Below are 26,944 nucleotides of genomic sequence, written 5' to 3' on the forward strand. Positions count from 1 at the left end.
AGGAGGGGGCGTTCAGGGTGGTGCCTATTCCACCACAAGTGGGTCTGGTTGGAGAATGCTTCTGACAGACAGACGCCCCTTTAAATCCGCCTGTGGCTGACCCTGGCCTAAGCCCCGCCCTTTAGACTATGTTTGGGGGAGGAGGGCGGGGCCTGGGGAGTCGAGCGCTGATTGGCTGTTCCCGCGCGTGTCTCCATTCAGGGCAGGCCGTGACGTCTGAAAGGCGCGGCGGGACCACGTGGAAGGGCAGAGCCTGAGACAGAGTGAATTGGGAAAGTTACCATGTGTGAGGTGACAGCAGCAAATTTCCAGCTGATGTACCCTCAGATCAAGGAGGAGATTGCAAATTGTGACTTTGTAGGTGAGGATCCTGCAATTAAGCAGGAACAGGGGGAGAATTCATTCCCTAGCTACATTCCGGTTCTGTTTTCAACGAAGACACTTCCAAAGCTTGTCTGCAATAATTTTTCTCTCAGTTGTCTGTTGTATGACCGCACCACTGGTTCTCTCAAAACCAACAGGACTCTTACAGACCCGCCTGAAATGCTGCTCTGAATGAGAGTCATTTTCACTGTTAGGATCTGGTTAAATCAGACTTTAAACTTGTACAACAGGCAGGATAGCCAGAAGTGTTGTGTGTTGCAGCCACCAGACCAAGCTGGTGAGGGATAGGAAAACCTAATTTTGTTTTCCAGACCACACAACTGCAAAGAAAGCTTGGAGTCCAGATTCAGAGCTCTCTGTTTGGGAGTTATGAATGCAAGTCGCTGAGCTGCCACTTGCATGTGGTGTTGCTTTGTTTATTTCCTTCCAGGACTTGCAAGTTATTTAGGAAAACAAGCTCTAACAGTGCAGCACTCCCTCAGTACTGACTCTCAGACAGTGCAGCGCTCTCTCAGTACTGACCCTCTGACAGTGCAGCATTCCCTCAGTACTGACCCTCAGACAGTGCAGCGCTCTCTCAGTACTGACCCTCAGACAGTGCAGCGCTCCCTCAGTACTGACCCTCAGACAGTGCAGCGCTCCCTCAGTACTGACCCTCTGACAGTGCAGCGCTCTCTCAGTACTGACCCTCAGACAGTGCGGCACTCCCTCAGTACTGACCCTCAGACAGTGCAGCGCTCTCTCAGTACTGACCCTCAGACAGTGCAGCGCTCTCTCAGTACTGACCCTCAGACAGTGCAGCGCTCTCTCAGTACTGACCCTCTGACAGTGCAGCATTCCCTCAGTACTGACTCTCTGACAGTGCAGCACTCCCTCAGTACTGACCCTCTGACAGTGCAGCGCTCCCTCAGTACTGACCCTCTGACAGTGCGGCGCTCCCTCAGTACTGACCCTCTGACAGTGCAGCGCTCCCTCAGTACTGACCCTCTGACAGTGCAGCGCTCCCTCAGTACTGACCCTCTGACAGTGCAGCGCTCCCTCAGTACTGACCCTCTGACAGTGCAGCGCTCCCTCAGTACTGACCCTCTGACAGTGCAGCGCTCCCTCAGTACTGACCCTCTGACAGTGCAGCGCTCCCTCAGTACTGACCCTCTGACAGTGCAGCACTCTCTCAGTACTGACCCTCTGACAGTGCAGCACTCCCTCAGTACTGACCCTCTGACAGTGCAGCACTCCCTTCGTGCTACACTGTAAGGAAGCTGCATTGAGCAATAGGTTGTGTGTCCTCGCTTTGCTGAACAGTTTAATGGCCAGGAAAAAATGTGAAATCAGTCATTGACTGACCAGCTTTACAACAGGAGACATTTCGACTATGTGCAGACCTTCTCTGATGAATGTTGTTGGGTTTGTTTAAACCTTGCGAAAGAAATGTTTAACTGATGTTATCTAACTGGAATGTGTGTCGTTTATATCTAGCGATCGACACGGAGTTGACAGGTTTGCATTCCAGCAGCTCCCCCACTGGACAGCTGAGGTAAGGACTGCTCTGGTCGTTCAAGCTCACTAACCTGGAAGGACTTATGGAAGCTGAGATTGTTTCCTTGAGAACATGATGGGAGATTTACCAGCACGGCGCCAAGAATGAGGGAGCATCAGTTCGTGCCGGAGAGAAGCTGGGATTGTTCTCCTCTGAGCAGAGAAAGTTAAGGAAGAGATTGAATTGAAGCGTTCAAATCTTGGGGCAGTTTTGGATAAAGTGAATGAGCAGAAAGTGTTTCCAGTGTCAGGAAGGTGGATAACCAGAGGGGACACAGATTAAAGAGAATCGGGAAAAGAACCAGAAGGGGAGATGAGGAGAATTTGTATTTAAACGCAGCGAGTTGTTGTGACCTGCAAGGCGCTGCCTGAAAGGGCGGTGGAAGCAGATTCAACAGGAACTTTCAAAAGAGGGATATACTTGAAAAGGAATAATTTACTGAGAAATAGGGAAGCGTGGGACTAACTGGGGCGATGTATCACAGAGCTGGCACAGGACACGATGACCAAATAGCCTCCCTTCTGTATAATTTGATGATTGTTTTGCTACTTCTGACTGACTTGAAAGAAATCAGTGACTTGTGTAACAACAAAATCAATAATTAACATTTGCACAGTGCTTTAACATTCTAATATGCTGTAGCATTAAAGCAGACAATGGAACAGAATTACAACATTGCCTTTCACCATCACAAAACAACTCAAATCACATTACAGCCAATGTAATTTCCATTGTAATGTTGGAAATGCAGCAGCTATTTCACACAAAGAAAACTCTCTCAAACAGCAATGTGATAGTCATCAAGAATATATTATAGTGATGTAGCCTGATGGAGAAATACTGAACCCCAGGCCTCCAAGGAGAATAGTGGAACTGGTGGCATCCTTTTTGTCCAACGGAGAGGGTGCAGAGAGTGCAGCACTCCCCCTGTGCTGACTGTCTGACAGTGCAGCGTGGCACATCCTCAGCGCTGACCCTCTGACAGTGCGGCGCATCCTCAGCGCTGACCCCCGGACAGTGCGGCGCATCCTCAGCGCTGACCCTCTGACAGTGCGGCGCTCCCTCAGTGCTGACCCTCTGACAGTGCGGCACTCCCTCAGCGCTGACCCTCAGACAGTGCGGCGCTCCCTCAGCGCTGACCCTCTGACAGTGCGGCGCTCCCTCAGCGCTGACCCTCTGACGGTGCGGCGCTCCCTCAGCGCTGACCCCCTGATGGGGCGGCACTCCCTCAGCGCTGACCCCCGGACAGTGCGGCACTCCCTCAGCGCTGACCCTCTGACAGTGCGGCACTCCCTCAGCGCTGACCCCCGGACAGTGCGGCACTCCCTCAGCACTGACCCTCTGACAGTGCGGCACTCCCTCAGTACTGACTCTCTGACAGTGCAGCACTCCCTCAGTACTGACCCTCTGACAGTGCGGCACTCCCTCAGTACTGACTCTCTGACAGTGCGGCACTCCCTCAGTACTGACCCTCTGACAGTGCGGCACTCCCTCAGTACTGACTCTCTGACAGTGCAGCACTCCCTCAGTACTGACCCTCTGACAGTGCAGCACTCCCTCAGCGCTGACCCCCGGACAGTGCAGCACTCTCTCAGTACTGACCCTCTGACAGTGCAGCACTCCCTCAGTACTGACCCTCTGACAGTGCGGCACTCCCTCAGCACTGACCCCCAGACAGTGCGGCACTCCCTCAGCGCTGTCCCCCCTGACGGGGCGGCGCTCCCTCAGCGCTGACCCCCTGACGGGGCGGCGCTCCCTCAGCACTGACCCCCTGATGGGGCGGCGCTCCCTCAGCGCTGACCCCCAGACAGTGCAGCACTCCCTCAGTACTGACCCTCTGACAGTGCGGCACTCCCTCAGCACTGACCCTCTGACAGTGCGGCGCTCCCTCAGTACTGACCCCCAGACAGTGCAGCACTCCCTCAGTACTGACCCTCTGACAGTGCGGCACTCCCTCAGCACTGACCCCCTGACGGGGCGGCGCTCCCTCAGCGCTGACCCCCTGACGGGGCGGCGCTCCCTCAGCGCTGTCCCCCCTGACGGGGCGGCGCTCCCTCAGCGCTGACCCCCAGACAGTGCGGCGCTCCCTCAGCGCTGACCCTGTGACTCCGAGCACAGGAATCATAAACAAATGGGTGTTGATGCCGGCAGGATTGGAAACTGCAAGGACTCAGATTAGATGTGGGTCGGAATAGGAATCTGGACAGGGGGGTTGAGAATAGTCGGGGGTAACAGTTACACGGATGTTACAAAGGCGGACAATGTAGTGTGTGTGGAAGTTAACGGTCATGGTTTTTGCGATGTGACCATCCCAGGATTGTATCTTGAGGTTCCGAATGGTTTGCCTCGGACGGTGAGGAGGATTTTCTGACGCGGTAGGTAAATACAACAGATGGAAATGGCTGGAAGTACAGAGCAGAATAAGTCATGTCTGTGGAGCGAGAAACTGAGTTAATGTTTCCGCCCATTTAATCTGCAGCAGAACTGGAACATGTCAGAGATGTAACAGGTTTTGACGAGTATAAGGCAGGGACAGTTGGAAAGAGGGAAACAGTGAATTTAATTGGAACAGAATAGGAGCTTGGGATAGTCTGTGTCCAAATGCAGCAAGACCTGGACAACGTACAGACTTGGACTGACAAGGAACAGTCACGCCACACAAGTGCCAGGAAATGACCATCTCCAACAAGAGAGGATCTCACCATTTCCTTCACATTCAATAGTATCACCATCACTGAGCCCCCCCACTATCAACACTCTGGCGTTACCACTGACCAGAAACTGAACTGGACTAGCCATATAAATACTGTGGCTACAACAGCAGGTCCAAGACTAGGAGTCCTGCAAGGAGTAACTCGCCTCCTGACTCCCCAAAGCCTGTCCACCATCTACAAGGCGCAAGTCAGGAGTGTGATGGAATACTCCCCACTTGCCTGGATGGGTGCAACTCCAACAACACTAAAATTCAATACCATCCAGGACAAAACAGCCCCACTTGATTGGCACCCCTTCCACAAACATTCACTCCCTCCACCACAGAAGCACAGTGACAGCCCTGTGTGTACCATCGACAGGATGCACTGCAGGAACTCACCAAAGCTCCTTAGGCAGCACCTTCCAAACCCACAACTGTTATCATCTAGAAGGACAAGATCAGCAGATACATGTGAACACCACCGCCTGGAGGTTCCCCTCCAAGACACTCACTTGGAGATATATCGACCATTCCTTCACTGTGGCTCGGTCAAAATCCTGGAACTCCCTCCCTAACAGCGCTGCAGGTGTACCTACGTCCCAGGGACTGCAGCAGTTCAAGAAGTCAGCTCAGCATCACCTTTTCAAGGGGCAATTAGGGGTGGGCAATAAATGCTGGGCCTAACCAGCGATGCCCACATCCCCCATTAAAGAATGGAGGGGGAAGGACGAGAATTGGTCAGGCTGGGAATGGAGTCAGGATGTGGGGAAGGTTGGAGAAGGAAGTTATTAACCAGAGTTTCCCTGACTGCAGCTTGTTTGACTCCCCGGAGGAACGCTACGGGAAACTGAGGCCAAGTGTGACGAGGTTCACCGTGTCCCAGATCGGTAAGCGGCTGGCAAATTGGACATAAACGGTGTGGAATCCGGACTGATTCTTGGAAAAGGAATCATTTTCTGGGATAGAACATAGAACAGTACAGCACAGAACAGGCCCTTCGGCCCACGATGTTGTGCCGAGCTTTATCTGAAACCAAGATCAAGCTATCCCACTCCCTACCATCCTGGTGTGCTCCATGTGCCTATCCAATAACCGCTTAAATGTTCCTAAAGTGTCTGACTCCACTATCACTGCAGGCAGTCCATTCCACACCCCAACCACTCTCTGCGTAAAGAACCTACCTCTGATATCCGTCCTGTATCTCCCACCACGAACCCTATAGTTATGCCCCCTTGTAATAGCTCCATCCACCCGAGGAAATAGTCTTTGAACGTTCACTCTATCTCTCCCCTTCATCATGGGGAGGGGACGACAGCGAGGGGACGGGAATGGGGTTGGTGGCACACCGGATGCTCTTTGGAAGGACTATCACAAGGATCACTGGGCCAAAGGGCCTCCTGAGCCGCAGTCTCTTGTCGCTCGAACAGCAGAAGTCAAAGTAACCCATGGGAGGAACGGGAAAGACTAAACCAACAGGGGGCAGATTTCCAAAGATGGGACCAGGTCGCGGGGGGCGGGGGGTGGGGGAATGGCTTTCGAAACGAGGAAAGGGGTTTTGCTAGGTCAGAAGTAGAGAAGATGGTTCTGTGTTTTTGGTGGGTGGAACCCGAACGAGAGACCTTCAGTATCAGAGAATCATGAACAGATGGGGAATTGAGAACTTCCTTTACCCAGGGAGTGGTGTAGAACTCTCTCCCGGGGGGGGGGGGGGGGGAGTGGGGAGAATGCGGGGTCCCCCCCCCCGAGGGGACTTGCCCCCCACGGGGAGCGGGGGGAATGCAGGACTCACCCCCCATGGGGGTAAGTGGGAGAAATGCGGGGACTCACCCACACTGAGGAGTAGGGAGAACGCAGAACTCTCTCCCAGGGGGGAGCGGGGAGACTGCGGGGACTCGCCCCCACGGGGGAGCAGGGAGACTGCGGGGACTCGCCCCCATGGGGGAGCGGGGAGACTGCGGGGACTCGCCCCCATGGGGGAGACTGCGGGGACTCGCCCCCATGGGGGAGCGGGGAGACTGCGGGGACTCGCCCCCATGGGGGAGACTGCGGGGACGCGCCCCCATGGGGGAACGGGGAGACTGCGGGGACGCGCCCCCATGGGGGAGACTGCGGGGACTCGCTCCCACGGGGAATAGTTGAGGTGAAGCGTGTAGTTATATTTTGGGGGAAGCTGGATAAACATGTGAGGGAAAGGAATTGAAGGATATTGTAACGAGGTGAGATAAAGAGAGGATGTGAGGAGGCTCGATGGAACATAAACCCCAGCATGGAGCAGGTGGGCCAAATGGTCTGTGCTGTGAAACCCCTGTAATGTCCCCTTTTAATAAATAATATACAAAATCTGCGATGAAGACAACACCCAGCCCGGGTGGATTTATCCAGATTTTCTGGTCACTGTCAGTCTTTAAATACCTTTTTTTTCTCTTTAAAGGCCTCTCCTTGTTTACCCAACAGTCTGATACAACCAATGCGTGAGTAGGTTCATCAGGGGTTGGGAGGTCAGGGTCTGACCCTTCACTTACTGCGACCTTTCTAACTTCCACAGCCCCTACAACTCTCCCTATCTCTGTAACCTCCTCCAGCCCCGACAACACTCCCTATCTCTGTAACCTCCTCCAGCCCCTACAACCCTCCCTATCTCTGTAACCTCCTCCAGCCCCTACAACCCTCCCTATCTCTGTAACCTCCTCCAGCCCCTACAACCCTCCCTATCTCTGTAACCTCCTCCAGCTCCTACAACCCTCCCTATCTCTGTAACCTCCTCCAGCTCCTGCAACCCTCCCTATCTGTGTAACCTCCTCCAGCCCCTACAACCCTCCCTATCTCTGTAACCTCCTCCAGCCCCTACAACCCTCCCTATCTCTGTAACCTCCTACAGCCTCTACAACCCTCCCTATCTCTGTAACCTCCTCCAGCCCCTACAACCCTCCCTATCTCTGTAACCTCCTACAGCCTCTACAACCCTCCCTATCTCTGTAACCTCCTCCAGCCTCTACAACCCTCCCTATCTCTGTAACCTACTCCAATCCCTACAACCCTCCCTATCTCTGTAACCTCCTCCAGTCCCGGCAACCCTCCCAATCTCTGTGATCTCCTCCAGCCCCTACAACTCTCCCCATCTCTCTAACCTCCTCCAGCCCCTACAACCCTCCTTTTTTCTGTAACCTCCTCCAGCCCCTACAACTCTCCCTATCTCTGTAACCTCCTCCAGTCCCGGCAACCCTCCCTATCTCTGTAACTTCCTTCAGCCCCTACAACCCTCCCTATCTCTGTGACCTCCACGAGCCTCTGAGATCTGAGGCTGCTGGGGGGGTCCTAAAGCGCTGGAATTCTGTCTCTAAATCTCTATACTGCCCTCCCTCTGTCCCACCCTCTCCCTCTTCCTCCTCCTCTCCCTCTCTCTGTCTCTCTCTTTAAGACACTTCATAAAGTCGATCGCTTTGACCAAGCTCTTTACCGCTGGTCCCTAACATCTCATTATGTGGCTCGGACTCAAATATTTGTCTCATTGCTATTCCTGTGAAACACTTTGGGACTTCTTACCTGTTATTAGGTAAGTATAGATTCCTATATTCAGCTTTTAGGTTACGGTTGTTTAATTCCCCTTCACCGCCCAGGTTTTCTGCTCTCTGCTACAACTTCTACCTCTTCCCGCCGAGTTTCGGGCCTCTGGATGCCGAATTCACATTCCAGTCCTCAAGCTGCTCTTTCCTCACTAAATACGGGTTTGATTTCGAGAAGGTAGGTCGCTGGCCTGAGTGAGTAGAGACTGTGAGGCCGCCGCTGAGGGAGCAGGGCCCACGGGCTGTTGTTATGGGGACAGGGCCCTCTGGGTGTTGGTGGGAACTGAGGCCTGCGGGGGGTGCTGTTGTTAGGGAGCAAGGTCTGTGGAGGGGGGTGGGGGTGGTGTTTGCTCGGGGGGCTGTCAGTGGAATCGACGCCGGCGGGGAGTGAGGCCACGGGGAGTAGTGGGGGTGGGAGGAGGCTGTCGATGGGGTCGGGGAAGTGTGGGGCTGTTGCTAGGAGCTGAAGCCTTGGAGATTGTTGCTGGGGGAACAGGGCCTAGGCGGCCTGAAGGGTTCAGATGGCGGGGGGGTGGGGGGTGCAGGGTGGCTGCTATCAACAGGAATTGGGGCCCGTTGGGTGGGGAAAAGCTATCGCAAGGGGCACGGGGTGGAGTGTAAGGGAGCTGTTGGCTAGCGGTGGGTCTGAGCCCCGGCGGAGCTGTTAGGGAGTGGGGCCCGGGGGGGGGGGTCAATCAGTGGGGATGGGGTGCCTGTCATTGGGGAGCGAGCCTGGGGACTGTTGCGAGGGAGCAGGCCGGTTGGGGGGAGGCGGGTGTTATGGTCATTGTTGAGTGGGCCCGGGGGCTATTGCTAGGGATGGGGCTGAGAGATGGTGTGTCAGTGGGCTGGGTTTGGAGGGGCCGTTGCAAGGGAGAAGGGCCCAGGAGGGGGAGCCGTTGTTAGGGAGTGGGGTCCCGAGGGTCAGCCAGTGGGCTGCAGGGCTTGGGGGAGAGGGCTGTCGCTAGGAAGCAGGGTCCTTGGGGGGGGGGGGGGGGGGTGCTGTTGCTGGGGAGTGGGACCTGGGGATGGGACCTCTTGCTGGGGAGTGGAGTTGGTGGGGGGGTAGTGTGTCAGTGGGCTGGGTTTGGTGGCGGGGGGCAGTTGTGAGGGAGCCGGGCCCAGGAGGGGGTGCTGTCGCTAGGGAGAGGGGCCTGTGGGAGGGGGATGTTGATAGCGAGTGGGGTCTGGGGGTCGTCACTAGGGAACAGGGCCTGGGGTAGACATTGTCAGGTTGTAGGGCTTGCTCCATGGTGGGGATTTGCTGTCAGGGAGTGCGGCTATCGCTCGGGAAAGATGAACTCCAGATTGTGATCTTCTCTCCCCCTCAGTTTTTCAGAGAGGGAATCCCGTACCTAAACAAGGAACAGGAATCGAGACTTCAAGACCTTCTCACCGCTGGAACCTGGTCTTTGAGCAAGTAAGGAGAGGGGGTGGCGACTCCTCGCGCGGGTCTTATCCGAACGGTACTGCAGGCTGTCTGACTGGGAGAGGCATCATGCCCTGCCATCATTTGAACCTCATTCTGCGCCAATGTGCAGGTTGCCTTCCGTCTCCAGGCCAGGGATTAGTCCAGAGTCCCTCTCCTGGGATTAGTCCAGAGTCCCCCACCTGGGAGCTAACCCGGGATTGACACGTGTCAGCGGTGGACTGGGATGAGGCTGCCAGAGCCTGGAGAACCCCAGCTCCACTCCCAGGCCCGACTCCGAACCTGGGCCGGGTCTCCTTGCAACTCCTCCCCCCCCCCCCCCCCCCTCACCCCTCCACCTCCGCAACTCTCCCACCTTCTAAAATGTATGAATCAGTGTGTCTCAGCTCAGGAAGAGGCCATTCAGCCCATTTTGCCTTCGACTAGCCCTTTGAATGATCTATCCGACGCCTGCCCTGACCAATGTCATGCTTGGGACCGAGCAAGAAAGAGTAACGATGAGAGGGATTGTAGTAAACATCAACAACTTTAGTCAATAATTATGGTAATGACATTTTTTCATATTAGCAATTGTAATTGCAAAGAGAAATAAGGAAAAAAGGAAGTAATCACTTTATTGAAAGGGGGAAACACTTTATATCTCTCTAAAGAAAGTAAGACGGACTGATATTTGTTGAAACACAAATCACAACTGAGGGAGTGTCGCTCTGTCAGAGGGTCAGTACTGAGGGAGTGCTGCACTGTCAGAGGGTCAGTACTGAGGGAGTGCTGCACTGTCAGAGGGTCAGTACTGAGGGAGTGCTGCACTGTCAGAGGGTCAGTATTGAATCCGAGGTGCTGTCTATCCTCTTGTGGATGTTAGTGTTCTGTCAAAATGGGAAAGGACTTTGTGTTTCGCTGTTCTGATGACAGAATTTATCACTCGCCCAAAATCACAAGAAACGCGTGATGTGGGCATCAGCAATTTGGCGCCTGTGGGATCTTGCTGTACTCAAATCTGTGGTAGTGTTTACAGCAATGAGTGGGCCTTGCGAGTAGCTGATTGGAATGTGAAACACATTGGGGTGTCCTGAGGTGCTGAAAGACTTAATTTCCATTTAGAACCGATCGCTTCTCAATGTGTCCCCCAGCTCTGCCTTGAAGGACCTGTTGAAGATGATGATTGCGGAGGTGTCCGAGTGGCTTGTTCATGCTCGGGAGGGAGACTCGCTCACACTGTCCGGCCTGCCAGGTAAACGCATCATTGTCAACACCACCTCGCCACTCCGGTCAGCAAAGTAGCAAGACTCTGTGACAAAGCAGTCCCACCCTACTGCTACCCACTAATAGGCAACACTGAGGGGTCGGTACTGAGGGAGTGCTGCACTGTCAGAGGCTCAGTGCTGAGGGAGTGCTGCACTGTCAGAGGCTCAGTGCTGAGGGAGTGCTGCACTGTCAGAGGCTCGGTGCTGAGGGAGTGCTGCACTGTCAGAGGCTCGGTGCTGAGGGAGCGCCGCACTGTCAGAGGGTCAGTACTGAGGGAGTACCGCACTGTCAGAGGGTCAGCGCTGAGAGAGCGCCGCACTGTCAGAGGGTCAACGCTGAGGGAGCGCCGCACTGTGAGAGGGTCAGTGCTGAGGGAGCGCCGCACTGTCAGGGCCAGTACTGAGGGAGCGCCGCACTGTGAGAGGGTCAGTGCTGAGGGGGGTGCTTTTGCAGAGTTAGTTAACGTGCTCTAACTCCTTGCAGGTCTCCAGGTGTTCGAGGTGCAGTTGATGTTGAGACGAGGGATATCCAATATCTGGACTGAGATTGAAGATCAGGACAAGGTGAATGCTGACATCTGGAGGCAAAATGGGGATTAGAAATCAACGAGGAAGTCTGCGTGAAGTGAGAGTATTTATCGTTGGGGCGAGGTGGGACGGTCTGGAGAGGGAGAGGGTGCAGATGGAAAGGACTCCGAGCTCGAGTGGTGCAGGTTTATGCAGGGGCGGGTTGTTGGTGGGAGATGGGGCAAATTGTTGGTGGGGGGGTGCTTTAGTGGGGATGGGATTCTGGTGCAGAGGGGGTGGTGGACAGCTGGGGTGGAGCACGGGTTGTGGGGATATAGAGGGCAGTGGGGTGGAAGGGAGGGAGGGGGTTGTGAAGAGTGGGGATTTCAGTGGGGATGGAATGGAGCTGGTGGGCGAGGGAAGCTGAGAATGTGAGGTTAGTGTGCAAGGGAGGGGGAGCTGGTGGCCGGAAATGCCATCAGTTCATAACGGTTACCGAGGAAAAGCACCACCAAATTTAATCATCTATTCCCTTCTAACACAAACTTGTCCCTTTCTCTGTCTGTGCCCCTCTATCCCGGATTCTCTCCCTCTGTTTCCCTCTGTCCCACGGTCTCTTTCTTCCCCCCCCACTCCCCCCTCTCCCACCCCTGCTTCCTGGCCCTCCCTCTTCCCCCCCCTCGCTCAGGTTGTGGTTCAGAAGGTCAGTTATTCCAAACGGACACAGTTGGAAAACTCGGTGACAGATGGTTGCCGTGTGGATCGGGTGCTAGAGGCAGCATTAGGATTTACCCAGGTGTTCCGTGATCTAGTTGGAGCCAACAAGGTAAGGAGCATGCAACCGGAGAAAATTTCAACCTAATATCAGGGATTGAGTGGGAGGCACATTGTCAGGGTGGAGAAGAGGGAACGTTACTCTGTATCTAGACCTGTGCTGTACCTGTCCTGGGAGTGTTTGATGGGGACAGCGTAGAGGGAGCTTTACTCTGTATCTAACCCCGTGCTGTACCTGTCCTGGGAGTGTTTGATGGGGGACAGCGTAGAGGGAGCTTTACTCTGTATCTAACCCTGTGCTGTACCTGTCCTGGGAGTGTTTGATGGGGACAGTGGAGAGGGAGCTTTACTCTATCTAACCCTGTGCTATACCTGTCCTGGGGACAGTGGACAGGGATATTTACTGTGGTGTCAGGAAACAAAGGCAGTTTTAACTAATCTAAATTTCTGTTTGTGGGTTTTAGTAGTAAGGTGTAGTGTTACATAGGTTTGATTTTGTGTTTCTGTGTCAGAAAGAGTAAAACATCAGTTAGCTTCATGTTAAACAAAGGTGCCTGTGTGTATGTGATTTTTTATTACATTTAAATATGTGCCTGCATTGAAATTAAACACGGCGCAAAAGCAATTATAAAACTTTTTTTAAAAATAAGCTGTTGCTCAGCAACCAGGATCACCCTAGCTTAGAATACATTTTTGAGTTTAGTTTTAAACTGGAGCAGAAAGAGGTGGACAGGACAACAGAGCAGCAAAACTAAAACTTCCTGGTTTCTGGAATTTCATTTGGGGAGTTGGGACAAAGAGACTCTTCCTTCAACGTAACTGTCTTCCTGAGACAAAGAGCAAGATGTTGAATAAGGTCCTGTTGGGTGAAGTTAAAGGGATAGCAGCAAGAACCAGATTTCAAGTGAGAAGCTAGACATCCGAGATAAATCAAAAGTTTAGTGACATCTGAATACAGCCTGTGAAGCAGTGGCATTCTGGATACCTGAGGGATTGTGTGGAAGCTCGAGTACATGAGACAATGCAGGGCAGAGGAATTCTGAAAGGAGAGCTGGAAATCCTGGAAGTGGATCCTTGGTGATGACATCCAAGAGAAAGCATTGTTATAGAGAAGATTCCAGAGCGTATTTTCTTTTCCCCCTGACAGTGGAGTTTGGAAACACTCGTGTGGAAGCCAAGAGTTCCAGTACAGTTGGTTCACAGTGTTGGTAGGTAGAGCTCATGAGGTGTATGTGTCTCTGTCCGAACAGGTGTCTTCAGAGTATGATGCAGTAAGGAAAGTTTTCCTTTGTGCATATGAGTTGATTCTTACAAGATAACAGCCTGGACACACCTGTGTTGATTTTGAGAGGGTAAAGCAAAGTAATTTTGATTATTGAATACGGGCAGTAAAGTTAGAGGGAACAGACAAAGCCTATAGATAAATGAATCATTTGGGAGAATTGGAAGATTCACTACCTCCGATGATGTGAACTAATTGGGGGAATGTAAAATTGAAACTGCTAGGCAGGTAGCAGAACTGACAGATGGCTACAAACTGGTCCATAGAACCAAATGTTTTTTTCTATCATCCTTATAAATCTGAGAAGGATAGAAGGTGGGAGGGTGAAAGGAAAATAAGTAGTCAGGGAAGAGGAGGAACAGTTGGGCACGGTTAGGAAATTTCACCTGGGATCAGAAAGGAAAGTGCCGAGGGTGGCAGTGACATTCAGAGGCCCAAGTGTTTCCATTGGAAGAAGGTGGGACATATTTGGGCAGATTGCTGGAAACTGAATGGGAGACCAGTTGCAGTAGCAGGGAAGGTAGCCTCTCAATAAGAAATGGCTGTGAACACTGCAGCAGTGAGGCAGGTGAAACGTGCTCCCTCAGAATCCATGAGAAAGGGGATAAGTCTTGAGATATTTGAGAATTGTTTGCGTACTGGTGAAGGAGGTAGGGCTATTAGAAGTTCTGGATGTTTTGTTTTGAAGGGAGAAGTTTTCCCTTACTCGTCTGACAATTTTGAGAGATGCAGGAGCGGATTAATCATTGGTGGCTCAGGATACAGTTTGTATTCCTGAAAGGTTTATGAAGGTGATAGTATTCATAAGGGATGAACCTGTTTCTTTGTGTAAAGTTAGTTTAAGAAATAAGTTTGTAAATGGAATTTTTACAGTAGGAATTATTCTCAAAGTACCTATTGGAGGAATAGATTTCATTCTGGGTAATAATTTTCCTTCTGGAGTCAGCAATATATTTGCTTAATTCATTCGTGGGACATGGGCGTCGCTGGCTGGCCAGCATTTATTGCCCATCCCTAGTTGCCCTTGGAGGGTAGTTGAGAGTCAACCATATTGCTGTGGCTCTGGAGTCCCACCTGGGCCAGACCGGTTAAGGGCGGCAGATTTCCTCCCCTTAAAGAACATTAGTGAACCAAATGTCACAAATTAGTGAACCAAATGGGTTTTTCCGACAATTGGCAATGGTTTCAGGGTCATTGGCACATTCTTAATGCCAGGTATTTATTTATTGAATTCAAATTCCACCATCTGCCCTGGCAGGATTGGAAGCCCAGTCCCCAGATCATTAGCTGCGTTTTTGGATTAATAATCTAGCGATAATGCCACTAGGCCATCGCCTATGACAACTGCATTGCAACAGGCGTGTCAATCTCTAATCAATTTTCAGAAAATATCGTGGACAAAAATGAGACACATGTTACAGATAGCAAGCAACTGAAGGAAAATCCAATTAATGGAGAAAGATCAGGTTTCACATATGAAAGAGGGCTTTGCGAATGGAAAAAGGGAATCGGTGAGAAGAATTGAGAATCAGTCATGGAAGCTGGAACACGTGACTGAGGAATTGAACTGTCGAAATGATAAACTTGTAAAAGCAAACTTAGCAACGGTCAATTTTCAGTTAAAACTTGATGAACTTAAAGAAATCTCTGAAGTATTGTGGAAAAGGCCTTGACAGGATAAATCGGAATAATTGTTCGACCTTTGTCGTGAAAACAGCAACGAGATTCTTGACCCTGGAAGTTGAATAGATGTGTGGTAGGGAGTGTCGCAATTCTAACGTTGTTCCTCTGAATAAAAAGTCATTGTCGAATCGTGATCCAGTTGTCCAATGTTTTCATGTTTGATAAATGTTTTACTATTTTAAAAGTTAATTGGTAGTTGCAGGGATTCTGTTCATTCACATCTCTGAATGAAACAATAAAAATTAGGGTCTGTGAGTCAGGATTTGTTTTGAGAGCTGACTGCACCAGCTATGGTGGTGTCGAAAACCATGATTAGATTGTTGGGTCTGATCATTTTCTGTCTCTTTGCAGCCTCTGGTTGGTCACAATATGCTATTGGACTTGATGTATATCCACGACAAGTTTTACAGATCACTGCCAGGTAACAAGATACCTGTCCATAAATAGAGCGTGAGGCTCATTTTCTGTTGTTCTGTCTCTGCCAAGCTCCGTCTCCATCCCCCCAACCCACCCCGAATGCCCCACCTGTGTGCCTACCCAGCCTGCCTGCCTCACCTTCCTGTGCTGACTGTGTCGTTTCAATGTCCCCTTCCTGAATCTCTCTTTCTCTGGTTTGTTTTCAGAGAGTTTTGCTGAATTTAAGGCCAATATTCACAAACTCTTCCCCTCCGTCTTTGACACCAAACACATCAGCAAGCGGATGAAACAGGTAAACAATACATCCAACACCATCTCAAACGTTTGTGATAGTGCAACTTCCCCAGATACGGGAGTGTGTTGTCAGTGTGTGAGCAAGAGAGGAACGTCCCCTGATAGAGGTTTGTGTTTATGTTGTTTAGGTGTCTAATTACAACCTGTGCACTTCTATCTAATTATATCATCAAGCAAGTGTTTTTCTTTACTTATCGACCAACCTTCAGACATGACTATGATAGATATATGTCTGACAAATGTCCTATGTCCATTGTTGCCTGTTACAACAGATAGTTACAAGCTGGAGCTGCACATGATTCAGTGGAAGTCTTATATGTATATTGTGTGACTGAAGTCTGCCTGGAAACTGGGAGTTTCTATAGTCCTTGACACTTATCGAGGTCTGCATGAATGGTCTATTAGTTACTTTGTACGCAACTCATCTGCACACTTATGCAGGACTGCAATATCATACCAACACCACCTTGACTGTTAGGCGATCTTATCAAAAGATCTTGAAGTCTTTACTCATCTCTCCACATATTGTCGAAATGCTTCAAGTGGCAGTCAGAGTATCAAGTTTTGTTCTCTGAAAAAAGAAATTAACACGAACACAAATATTACCAAGTGAAAGCTATCAATTTATTAGCCCCATTTATACTTTCCCTTCACTAGAATTTACATCAGTGCCAGATTGAAATAGTCCACTGAATTGAATTGCACTCATAAGAACATAAGAAATAGGAGCAGGAGTAGGCCATCTAGCCCCTCGAGCCTGCCCCGCCATTCAATAAGATCATGGCTGATCTGAAGTGGATCAGTTCCACTTACCCGCCTGTTCCCTATAACCCCTAATTCCCTTACCGATCAGGAATCCATCTATCCGTGATTTAAACATATTCAATGAGGTAGCCTCCACCACTTCAGTGGGCAGAGAATTCCAGAGATTCACCACCCTCTGAGAGAAGATGTTCCTCCTCAACTCTGTCCTAAACTGACCCCCTTTATTTTGAGGCTGTGCCCTCTAGTTCTAGTTTCCTTTCTAAGTGGAAAGAATCTCTCCACCTCTACCCTATCCAGCCCCTTCATTATCTTACAGGTCTCTATAAGATCCCCCTCAGCCTTCTAAATTCCAACGGGTACAAACCCAATCTGCTCAGTCTCTCCTCATAATCAACACCCCTCATCTCTGGTATCAACTGAACCTTCGCTGCACTCCCTCCAAGGCCATTATATCCTTCCGCAAATAAGGGGACCAATACTGCACACAGTATTCCAGCTGCGGCCTCACCAATGCCCTGTACAGATGCAGCAAGACATCTCTGCTTTTATATTCTATCCCCCTTGCGATATAGGCCAACATCCCATTTGCCTTCTTGATCACCTGTTGCACCTGCAGACTGGGTTTTTGCGTCTCATGCACAAGGACTCCCAGGTCCCTCTGCACAGCAGCATGTTGTAATTTCTTTCCATTTAGATAATAATCCAATTTGCTATTATTTCTTCCAAAGTGAATAACCTCGCATTTGTCAACGTTATACTCCATCTGCCAGATCCTCGCCCACTCACTCAGCCTGTCCAAATCTCTCTGCAGACCTTCTACGCCCTCCACACGATTCACTTTTCCACTTATCTTTGTGTCGTCTGCAAACTTTGTTACCCTGCACTCAGTCCCCTCCTCCAGATCGTCTATATAAGTGGTAAATAGTTGAGGCCCAGTGCCGATCCCTGCGGCACGCCACTAGTTACCATCTGCCAACCAGAAAAGCACCCATTTATTCCGACTCTCTGCTTCCTGTCGGATAGCCAATCCCCAATCCATGCTAACACCCTACCCCCAACTCCGTGTGACCCAATCTTCTTCAGCAACCTTTTGTGAGGCACCTTATCAAACGCCTTTTGGAAATCCAAGAACACCGCATCCACCGGTTCCCCTCCGGCAACCGCACTAGTCACATCTTCATAAAAATCCAACAAGTTCGTCAAGCACGACTTTCCCCTCATGAATCCTCGATATTAAAACAATCTCATTCTTACCTGCATGAATTTGTGTCTGGATTAAAATTCCCACATGTTTAGCAAAACATCCTGGGATCCTGCCTCTGGCCAATAAACATGAATCCCGGTTAATAACTTTTGAAAAGAAAGCTTTATTAATTGCACTTCCTTTCTATTCGTTTGACTTAAACCCCCCTAGACTTTGATCGCAAAATCACAATATCAGACAGAAAACAGTACAAGCCACAAATATTATTATCCATCCACGAGCAGAGAAACATAGCACATGCTTTAAAACAACAATAATCAAAATTTAATTCTGCAAGCGTTTTCGTGGTTCTGTTTTAAACTTCCAAAAATGCCTGTAATTAAAAACTCAAGGATTGATAATACAAAACTACGAACACCCACATAAAACAAGCAGAACACACGTTCTCACAGCTCGTAGATTTCAAACAGTTAATTCTCCGCATTCTCTCCAACTATAGATTGGACATATGGAAAAGATCTCCTGGTTCTCCAGCCTGTCCCACACTGTGGTTCTTTATTCATCACAAAACGTACATCCACCACCTCTCTTCCTTCGCCCAGAATCAAACAGGGCAAATGAAAAAGTCATAAAATAGATTTAATAAAACTCGGGCCAATTCGAGGGGAGAAAACTGGAAGATTCCCCCCTGACCCCCTTAAGCAATCAAAACTAGTCCAGGAGATAACGTTGGCTTTGTAAAGCGACGGAGCACTACAAGCTCTCAACCCCTTGATTAGAATAACAAACAAGATCCTTCATTATAACTTATTATGACATTCCTCATCTGAATCTGTTTGCACTGTGCATTCACCACCTTTGATACGGGGCCATCCATACCCGGGCTGGGGAAGAATTACGCAGAGATGGATGTTTCCTTTTCCCAAATTCTCTTTGTTCTTTGTGTTTGGCTGCCTCTTTCTCTCTCTAAATTCCATGAGTTGGAGGTGCCGGCGTTGGACTAGAGTGGGCACAGTAAGAAGTCTCACAACACCAGGTTAAAGTCCAACAGGTTTATTTGGAATCACGAGCTTTCGGAGCGCTGCAGCGCTTCAAAAGCTTGTGATTCCAAATAAACCTGTTGGACTTTAACCTGGGGTTGTGAGACTTCTTGCTCCAAATCCCAAACAGTTTTTGGGAGAAATTGGTCGGCTGCAGCAACCTGCATCGCAGCTAGAGGGAGCTGTCATCCCCATATACTCCTGAATGAGCACTTGATTCACTGTTACTGAAGCCGGCCTGGAAACTGGGAGTTTTGTGGCACACAGCGCCAGGGACCCAGGTTCAATTCTGGCCTCAGATGACTGTGTGGAGCTTGCACACTCTCCCCGTGTCTGCGTGGGTTTCCTCTGGGTGCTCCGGTTTCCTCCCACAATCCAAAGATGTGAGGGTTAGGTGGATTAGCAGGGTAAATACATGGGGTTACAGGGATAAAGCGTAGGTAAGTATTGTTGTCGATGCTGGCCCGATGGACCGAATGGCCGCCTCCTGCACAGTAGGGATTCTATTGTGGTCCTTGACTCTTATCTGGGTCTGATTCGAGTTGAAGCACTGGTTTGTCAGAGCCTCCCTGTGAGACCATATTTAACAGTGACCAACTTGTGTAATTTTTTTAAACTGGTAAGATTCTCAACCCTTTCACCGGGGAGTGTGAGGATGGGTATAGTGGGACCTCCCCAGATACAGGGGTGTGTGAGAGAGTGGGGTCATTGGGACCTCCCCAGATACAGGGGAGTGAGAGTGGGCTTTACTAAGACAACCCCAGATAGAGGGGTGTGTGAGGGTGGGTTTTAGTGAGACCTCCCCAGATAGAGGGGTGTGTGAGGGTGGGTTTTAGTAAGATCTCCCCAGATACAGGAGTGTGTGAGGGTGGGGTCAGAGGGACCTCCCCAGAAACAGGAGTGTGTGAGGGTGGGGTTAGTGAGACCTCCCCAGATACAGGAGTGTGTGAGGGTGGGGTTAGTGAGACCTCCCCAGATACAGGAGTGTGTGAGGGTGGGGTTAGTGAGACCTCCCCAGATACAGGAGTGTGTGAGGGTGGGGTCAGTGGGACCTCCCCAGATACAGGAGTGTGTGAGGGTGGGGTTAGTGAGACCTCCCCAGATACAGGAGTGTGTGAGGGTGGGGTCAGTGGGACCTCCCCAGATACAGGAGTGTGTGAGGGTGGGGTTAGTGAGACCTCCCCAGATACAGGAGTGTGTGAGGGTGGGGTCAGTGGGACCTCCCCAGATACAGGAGTGTGTGAGGGTGAGATTAGTGAGACCTCCCCAGATACAGGAGTGTGTGAGGGTGGGGTCAGTGGGTTTTTTCCCCCAGTTAGAGGTGATTTTTTTTTTGTATTTTTCAGGAATTTCAGTCCCTCCAAATTCATAATCTCTTTGCTCTTCATTCTGCTTTGGAAAGGTAAGTGGAGACGGGATTGAGAATAAACAAGGGCAGTGGGTCAAACACTGAGCTTTCACCTCCCTGTAGTTGGCATTACTGCAAGTAACCAAAAGTTAAGTTCAAGAGGTCGGAGTTATGGAGTCTTTTAAGCGGGAAAGAGGTGAACAGGTTCAGGGAGGGAAATCTGGAGATTGGAGCCCCAGGCACAGCCCCCAGTGGTGGAGTGAGGGAATGGGGAGGGACAACAGGCTGCAATTGCAAGAATGCAGAGACTAGGGGCTGGAGAAGGTTACAGAAATAGGGAGGGTTGTAGGGGCTGGAGGAGGTTACAGAGATAGGAAGGGTTGTAGGGGCTGGAGGAGGTTACAGAGATAGGAAGGGTTGTAGGGGCTGGAGGAGGTTACAGAGACAGGGAGGGTTGTCGGGGCTGGAGGAGGTTACAGAGATAGGGAGGGTTGTCGGGGCTGGAGGAGGTTACAGAGATAGGGAGGGTTGTTGGGGCTGGAGGAGGTTACAGAGATAGGGAGGGTTGTCGGGGCTGGAGGAGATTACAGAGATAGGGAGGGTTGTAGAGGCTGTAGAAGGTTACAGAGATAGGGAGGGTTGTCGGGGCTGGAGGAGGTTACAGAGATGGGGAGAGTTGTAGGGATTAGAGGAGGTTAGAGAGATAGGGAGGATTGTCAGGGCTGGAGGAGGTTACAGAGATAGGGAGGGTTGTAGGGCTGGAGGAGGTTACAGAGATAGGGAGGGTTGTAGGGGCTGGAGGAGGTTACAGAGATAGGGAGGGTTGTAGAGGCTGTAGGAAGTTACAGAGATAGGGAGGGTTGTTGGGGCTCGAGGAGGTTACTGAGATGGGGAGAGTTGTAGGGATTGGAGGAGGTTACAGAGATAGGGAGGGTTGTCGGGGTTGGAGGAGGTTACAGAGATAGGGAGGGTTGTAGGGATTGGAGTAGGTTACAGAGATAGGGAGGGTTGTAGAGGCTGTAGGAGGTTACAGAGATAGGGAGGGTTGTCAGGGCTGGAGGAGGTTACAGAGATAGGGAGGGTTGTAGGGATTGGAGGAGGTTACAGAGATAGGGAGGGTTGTAGAGGCTGTAGGAGGTTACAGAGATAGGAAGGGTTGTTGGGGCTGGAGGAGGTTATTGAGATGGGGAGAGTTGTAGGGATTGGAGGAGGTTACAGAGATAGGGAGGTTTGTAGGAGCTGGAGGAAGTTACGGAGATAGGGAGGGTTGTAGGGGCTGCAGGAGGTTAATAAGGTAAGTTTGTAGTGATTGGAGGAGGGAACAGCAATCACGAGAGGTGAGATGATGGTGGGAATTGAAAACTAGACTTCAGATGGAGGATGGAGGTGTTATTGGACTGGGAACTTGTGCAGGTCAGTGAGCAGAGTGGGTGCTGGGTTAACAGAGACTGACGCTGAAGATTGATCAGCTTCACCCTTCACCTTGTGTTCGTTCAGCAGGCTGGTCGACCTCGCACAGCACGGACCCTCAATGAAGCACATCACAGGCTGTGAAAAATACGGTGAGTGGGATCACTGACTAATCCTGTCCCCCTCCCACCCAGAGTCAGACAGATATTAGAGCTTGAAGGAGAGAGAATGGAAAGAAAAACGAAAGCGAGAGAATGGGAGACAATAGAAGGGAGAGAATCAGTCACGTAAAAAGAGATGAGGAGATGCAGAGATACAGATAATCAGAGCGGGGGTTTGCTGATAGGATGGCAGAGGCCTGAGGGAGGACAAAGCGAGAGATGGAAGAAATGCGGGAAGTGTACAAGAGAGGCAGAAAGGAGATGGGCTGAGTGGGAGGAGAGACAGAAGGAGAGAGAGAGAGACTGAGAGATGGAAGAAGAGCTAAAGACAGATAGGTTAGCAGGGGAAAGATGGAGAGATAAGGGGAGGGAGAGTCACGGGGTGGCGGTGGGGGGGGGGGGGGGGGGGGGACATGCTCAGAGAGACATCAGTGAGTTGCAACAGGACCACAGCAGACGCCATCTCCCTGGCCCTGCACTCAACTTTAGAACACCTAGATAATAAGGACACCAATGTCAGATTCCTATTTATTGACTGCAGCTCAGCCTTCAACACCATTATTCCCACGAAACTCATCTCCAAACTCTGTGGCCTGGGCCTCGGCACCGTCCTCTGTGACTGGATCCTGAACTTCCTAACTCTCAGACCACAATCAGTAAGGATAGGCAACAACACCTCCTCCACTATCATCCTCAACAACAGTGCCCCTCAAGGCTCTGTTCTCAGCTCCCTACTATATTCCTTATACAACTATGACTGTGTGGCCAAATTTTCAAGTTTGCTGATGATACCACCATAATGGGTCGGATCTCAAACAATGCTGAGACAGAGTACAGGAATGTGATAGAGAATCTGGTGAACTGGTGCGGCAACAATAATCTCTCCCTCAATGTCAACAAAACGAAGGAGATTGTCACCAACTTCAGGAAGCCCCTGTCTACATTAAAGGGGATGAAGTAGAAAGGGTCGAGAGCTTCATGTTTTTAGGTGTCCAGATCTCCCAAAAACTTGTCCTGGTCCCCCCATGCTGACACTATAGTTAAGAAAGCCCACCAACGCCTCTACTTTCTCAGAAGACTAAGGAAATTTGGATGTCAGCTACGACTCTCACCAACTTTTACAGATGCACCATGGAAAGCATTCTTTCTGGTTGCATCACAGCTTGGTATGGCTCCTGCTCTGACCAAGACTGCAAGGAACTACAAAAGGTCGTGAATATAGCCCGATTCATCACGCAAACCGGCCACCCATCCATTGACTCTGTCTACACTTCCCGCTGCCTCAGCAAAGCAGCCAGCAGAATTAACGACCACACGCACCCCGGATATTTTCTCTTCCACCTTCTTCCATCGGGAAAAATATACAAAAGTCTGAGGTCACGTACTAACCGACTCAAGAACAGCTTCTTCCCTGCTGCTGTCAGACTTTTGAATGGACTTACTTTGCATTAAGTTGATCTTTCTCTACACCCTAGCTATGACTGTAACACGTTCTGCACTCTCGTTTCCTTCTCTATGAACGGTGTGCTTTGTCTGTATAGGCACAAGAAACAATACTTTTCACTGTAAATACATGTGACAATAATAACTCAAATCAAAAATCATCAGTCAGTGTAGAGATACCTTTCAGAGAGAGAGAGAGCGAGGACTGAGAGACACTAGTCAGTGTACAAACATCTCCCTGAGAGAGAGGGACTCTGGTGCGGCCGCACTTGGAGTACTGTGTGCAGTTCTGGTCCCCACATTACAGGAAGGATGTGGAGGCTTTGGAGAGGGTGCAGAGGAGGTTTACCAGGATGTTGCCTGGTATGGAGGGGAGATCCTATGAGGAGAGGCTGAGGGATTTGGGATTGTTTTCGCTGGAAACGCGGCGGCTAAGAGGGGATCTTATTGAAACATATAAGATGATTAGAGGTTTAGATAGGGTGGATAGTGATAGCCTTTTTCCTCTGATGGAGAAATCCAGCACGAGGGGGCATGGCTTTAAATTGAGGGGGGGTAGTTATAGGACCGATGTCAGGGGTAGGTTCTTTACCCAGAGAGTGGTGAGGGATTGGAATGCCCTGCCAGCATCAGTTGTAAATGCGCCTAGTTTGGGGGCGTTTAAGAGAGCCGTAGATAGAGTCATGGACGAAAAGAAATTGGTTTAGGTTTTTTTTTTGTAACTGGTCGGTGCAACATCGTGGGCCGAAGGGCCTGTTCTGCGCTGTAATGTTCTATGTTCTATGTTCTATAAGAGACACAGTCAATGTACAGATATCTCCCTGAGAGAGGAACTGAGAGAAACCAGTGGGTGTACAGATATTATCCTGAGAGAGAGAGGGACTGAGAGACACCAGTGAATGTACAGATATCACCCTGAGAGACACCAGCGAGCGTACAGATATCACCCTGAGAGAGAGAGGGGACTGAGAGACACCAGTCAGGTAGATGAACATTGTTGCAAATGAATTAACCTCCAACTCTCCTGTTGTGTTTTAGCTGAAGGAGGCTATCCTCATGAAGCCGGATTCGACGCCTTTGTCTGTGGTACAGGTCTGTTGATCAGATTAGGATTGTTCAGTTTCTTGATAATGTGGCATTTACAGCCATTTGGTCTATCTATCTCCTCCATGCTGCTGTTTATTGTCCTCCAAAGACTCCTCCCACCTCCTCTTCATCTCACTCCCCACCACCATATCCTTCCATTCCTTTCCCACTCGTGTGTTTACCCAGCTCCCCCCTCCCTCCCTTTAAATATATCCATACTCAACCACTCCCTTTGAATACATTCCACGTTTTAACCACTCTCTGGGTAAAGGAATTTCTCCTGAATTCCCATTTGGTTATATTAGTGATTATCTGATATTGACGTTCCCTAGCTCAAGTCAAAATATCCTTCTCACATCTACTCTAATCCAGTGCTCCAGGTGTGGTCTAACCAAGGTATATGGAGACCAGAACTGTGCACACTGCTCCAAGTGTGATCTAACCAAAGGTATATTAAGATCAGAACTGTGCACAGTGCTCCAGGTGTGGTTTAGAGTCATAGAGGTTTACAGCATGGGAAACAGGCCCTTCAGCCTAACTTGTCCATGCCGCCCTTTTTTTTTAAACCCCTCAGCTAGTCCCAATTGTCCGCATTTGGCCCATATCCCTCTATACCCATCTTACCCATATAACTGTCTAAATGCTTTTTAAAAGACAAAATTGTACCTGCCTCTACTACTACCTCTAGCAGCTCGTTCCAGACACTCGCCACCCTCTGTGTGAAGAAATTGCCTCTCTGGACACTTTTGTATCTCTCCCCTCTCACCTTAAACCTATGCCCTCTAGTTTTAGACTCCCTTACCTTTGGGAAAAGATATTGATTATCTCGCTGATCTGTGCCCCTCATTATTTTATAGACCTCTAAAAGATCACCCCTCAGCTTTCTATGCCCCAGAGAAAAAATGTCCCAGTCTATCCAGCCTCTCCTTATAACTCAAACCATCAAGTCCTGGTAGCAACCTAGTAAATCTTTTCTGCACTCTTTCTAGTTTAGTAATATCTTTTCTATAATAGGGTGGCCAGAACTGTACACAGTATTCCACGTGTGGCCTTACCAATGTCTTGTACAACTTCAACAAGACATCCCAATTCCTGTATTCAATGTTCTGACCAATGAAACCAAGCAAGCAGGTCTAACTGTATACCGTGCTCCACCAAGGGATATAGAGACCAGAACTGTGCACACTGCTCCAAATGTGGTCTTACAAGGTATATGGAGACTGGTACTTTGTACAGTCTAATCAACATCTGAAACCAGTTTAATGAAGCATCTCTGCTTCAATGAAAGATCCTTCTGAAAATGGGCCCCAGTTCTCTTTTTATGATCTTATTAACTTGACCCCCACCTAGTTTTTAATGATTTGCGTACTGTATCCCAAGATTCCTCAGTTCCTCTACTCCTGTTAATGCTCCTATTTTCCAAGCAACGTTTGGGCTTCTCAATCCTTCCGACAAAAATGCAGCACCTCCCACTTGCTGAAATGCGTTTCTGGAGTGGGATTGTCCTGGTCAGCTGGGCCCATCTCTTAGGTTCTGTGGGGCCCAATGGCAAATAGCCCATACTAGAGCCTGGAGCTCAATTTGGAGGCGATTCCTGGAGCAGGTGGAAGATTTCCCTTCCCCAGACTCACCTATTCTCCTGGGAAATGGGGATGGTCTCAGACAACCTGGTCGGAAGTCACAGAATCTCGGCAGTGCAGAAGGAGTCCATTCAGCCCATCAGGTTTACACTGGCTTTCTGAGGGATCAGTGGACTTAATCCCACTCCCCTGCCGTACCCCGGTAACCGCGCACATACTTGAAGAGAGTAAGACTTCAATTGAACCTGCCTCTGCCACCCTCTGAGGCAAGCACAGCACTAATCTTCCCTCCTCCTGCCCCTTTCCAGAGTTGCTCAGGTTAAGATGTTATTTGGTCCAGAATGGGGAGAGCGGGCCGCATGTTTTCGGGAGAAACAGGTTGTATTGCGTTAGACGAGTGTAGGAAAATGGCACATTGTGGCACTACAATGTGTGAGTTAATCAGTCTTTGTGCTCTCTAATGTGGGAAGGCGTCCCTCCTCCCGACTCTCATTGAGTGGGGGTGCGGGGGGGGGGGCATTGTGGATGACTTCAGGAGCGGGTGAGAGGCGGGCTTTGAAAGTTATAACACGAACACTAACTTATGTTTTCATTCCCATTCATTTTGCAGTGTTGCTGCAATTGGCTCAACTGCTGCTGACCAATCAGCGAAAGTAAGTCCAGTGGTCAACAGCAAACATGATTGGTTCTCTCACACATGTGGACCCTCCCCTCCCCCGTGCCCGCGTAGAGGGGCGGACCCTTCCCCTGTGCCCGCGTGGGGGGGCGGACCCTTCCCCTGTGCCCGCGTTGGGGGGGTGGACCCTCCCCCGTGGCCGCGTGTAGGGGCGGACCCTCCCCCGTGCCCGCATGAGGGTGGGGGGGGAGGACCCTCCCCTGTGCACACGTGGGGGTGGGGGGGCGGGGGGAGGACCCTCCCCTGTGCACGCGTGGGGGTGGGGGGGGCGGCGGGCAGACCTTCCCCCATGTTTGTCTGTCTTTTGTGACCATTGACACAGCAGTTACTGCCTTGCCTCCAATGAAGGGTGATGACCGGCATGTCAGTCTGTGACTAACATAACGAAACCAACCAGGCAATTCAGGCACAGTAAGATCCCA

The 26,944-nt window shown here is 50.3% G+C and overlaps 1 protein-coding gene across 1 annotated transcript in view; it reads left to right on the plus strand.

The window, feature by feature from the left end:
- Positions 1-282: 282 nt before the first annotated feature.
- Positions 283-26,944, plus strand: part of LOC144508745 (poly(A)-specific ribonuclease PNLDC1-like) — a 30,224-nt gene continuing 3,562 nt past the window's right edge. Inside the window, exons 1-12 of the mRNA XM_078237054.1 lie at positions 283-361; positions 1,861-1,918; positions 8,234-8,357; positions 10,710-10,839; positions 11,337-11,416; positions 12,048-12,185; positions 15,450-15,519; positions 15,722-15,807; positions 20,165-20,220; positions 21,667-21,728; positions 24,219-24,272; positions 26,457-26,499. Of these exons, the coding sequence (XP_078093180.1) occupies positions 283-361; positions 1,861-1,918; positions 8,234-8,357; positions 10,710-10,839; positions 11,337-11,416; positions 12,048-12,185; positions 15,450-15,519; positions 15,722-15,807; positions 20,165-20,220; positions 21,667-21,728; positions 24,219-24,272; positions 26,457-26,499 (980 nt within the window). The remainder of the gene's footprint in view (positions 362-1,860; positions 1,919-8,233; positions 8,358-10,709; positions 10,840-11,336; positions 11,417-12,047; positions 12,186-15,449; positions 15,520-15,721; positions 15,808-20,164; positions 20,221-21,666; positions 21,729-24,218; positions 24,273-26,456; positions 26,500-26,944) is intronic.

This window comes from Mustelus asterias, chromosome 20 (genome assembly GCF_964213995.1).
Source record: "Mustelus asterias chromosome 20, sMusAst1.hap1.1, whole genome shotgun sequence".
NCBI classification, from domain to species: domain Eukaryota; kingdom Metazoa; phylum Chordata; class Chondrichthyes; order Carcharhiniformes; family Triakidae; genus Mustelus; species Mustelus asterias.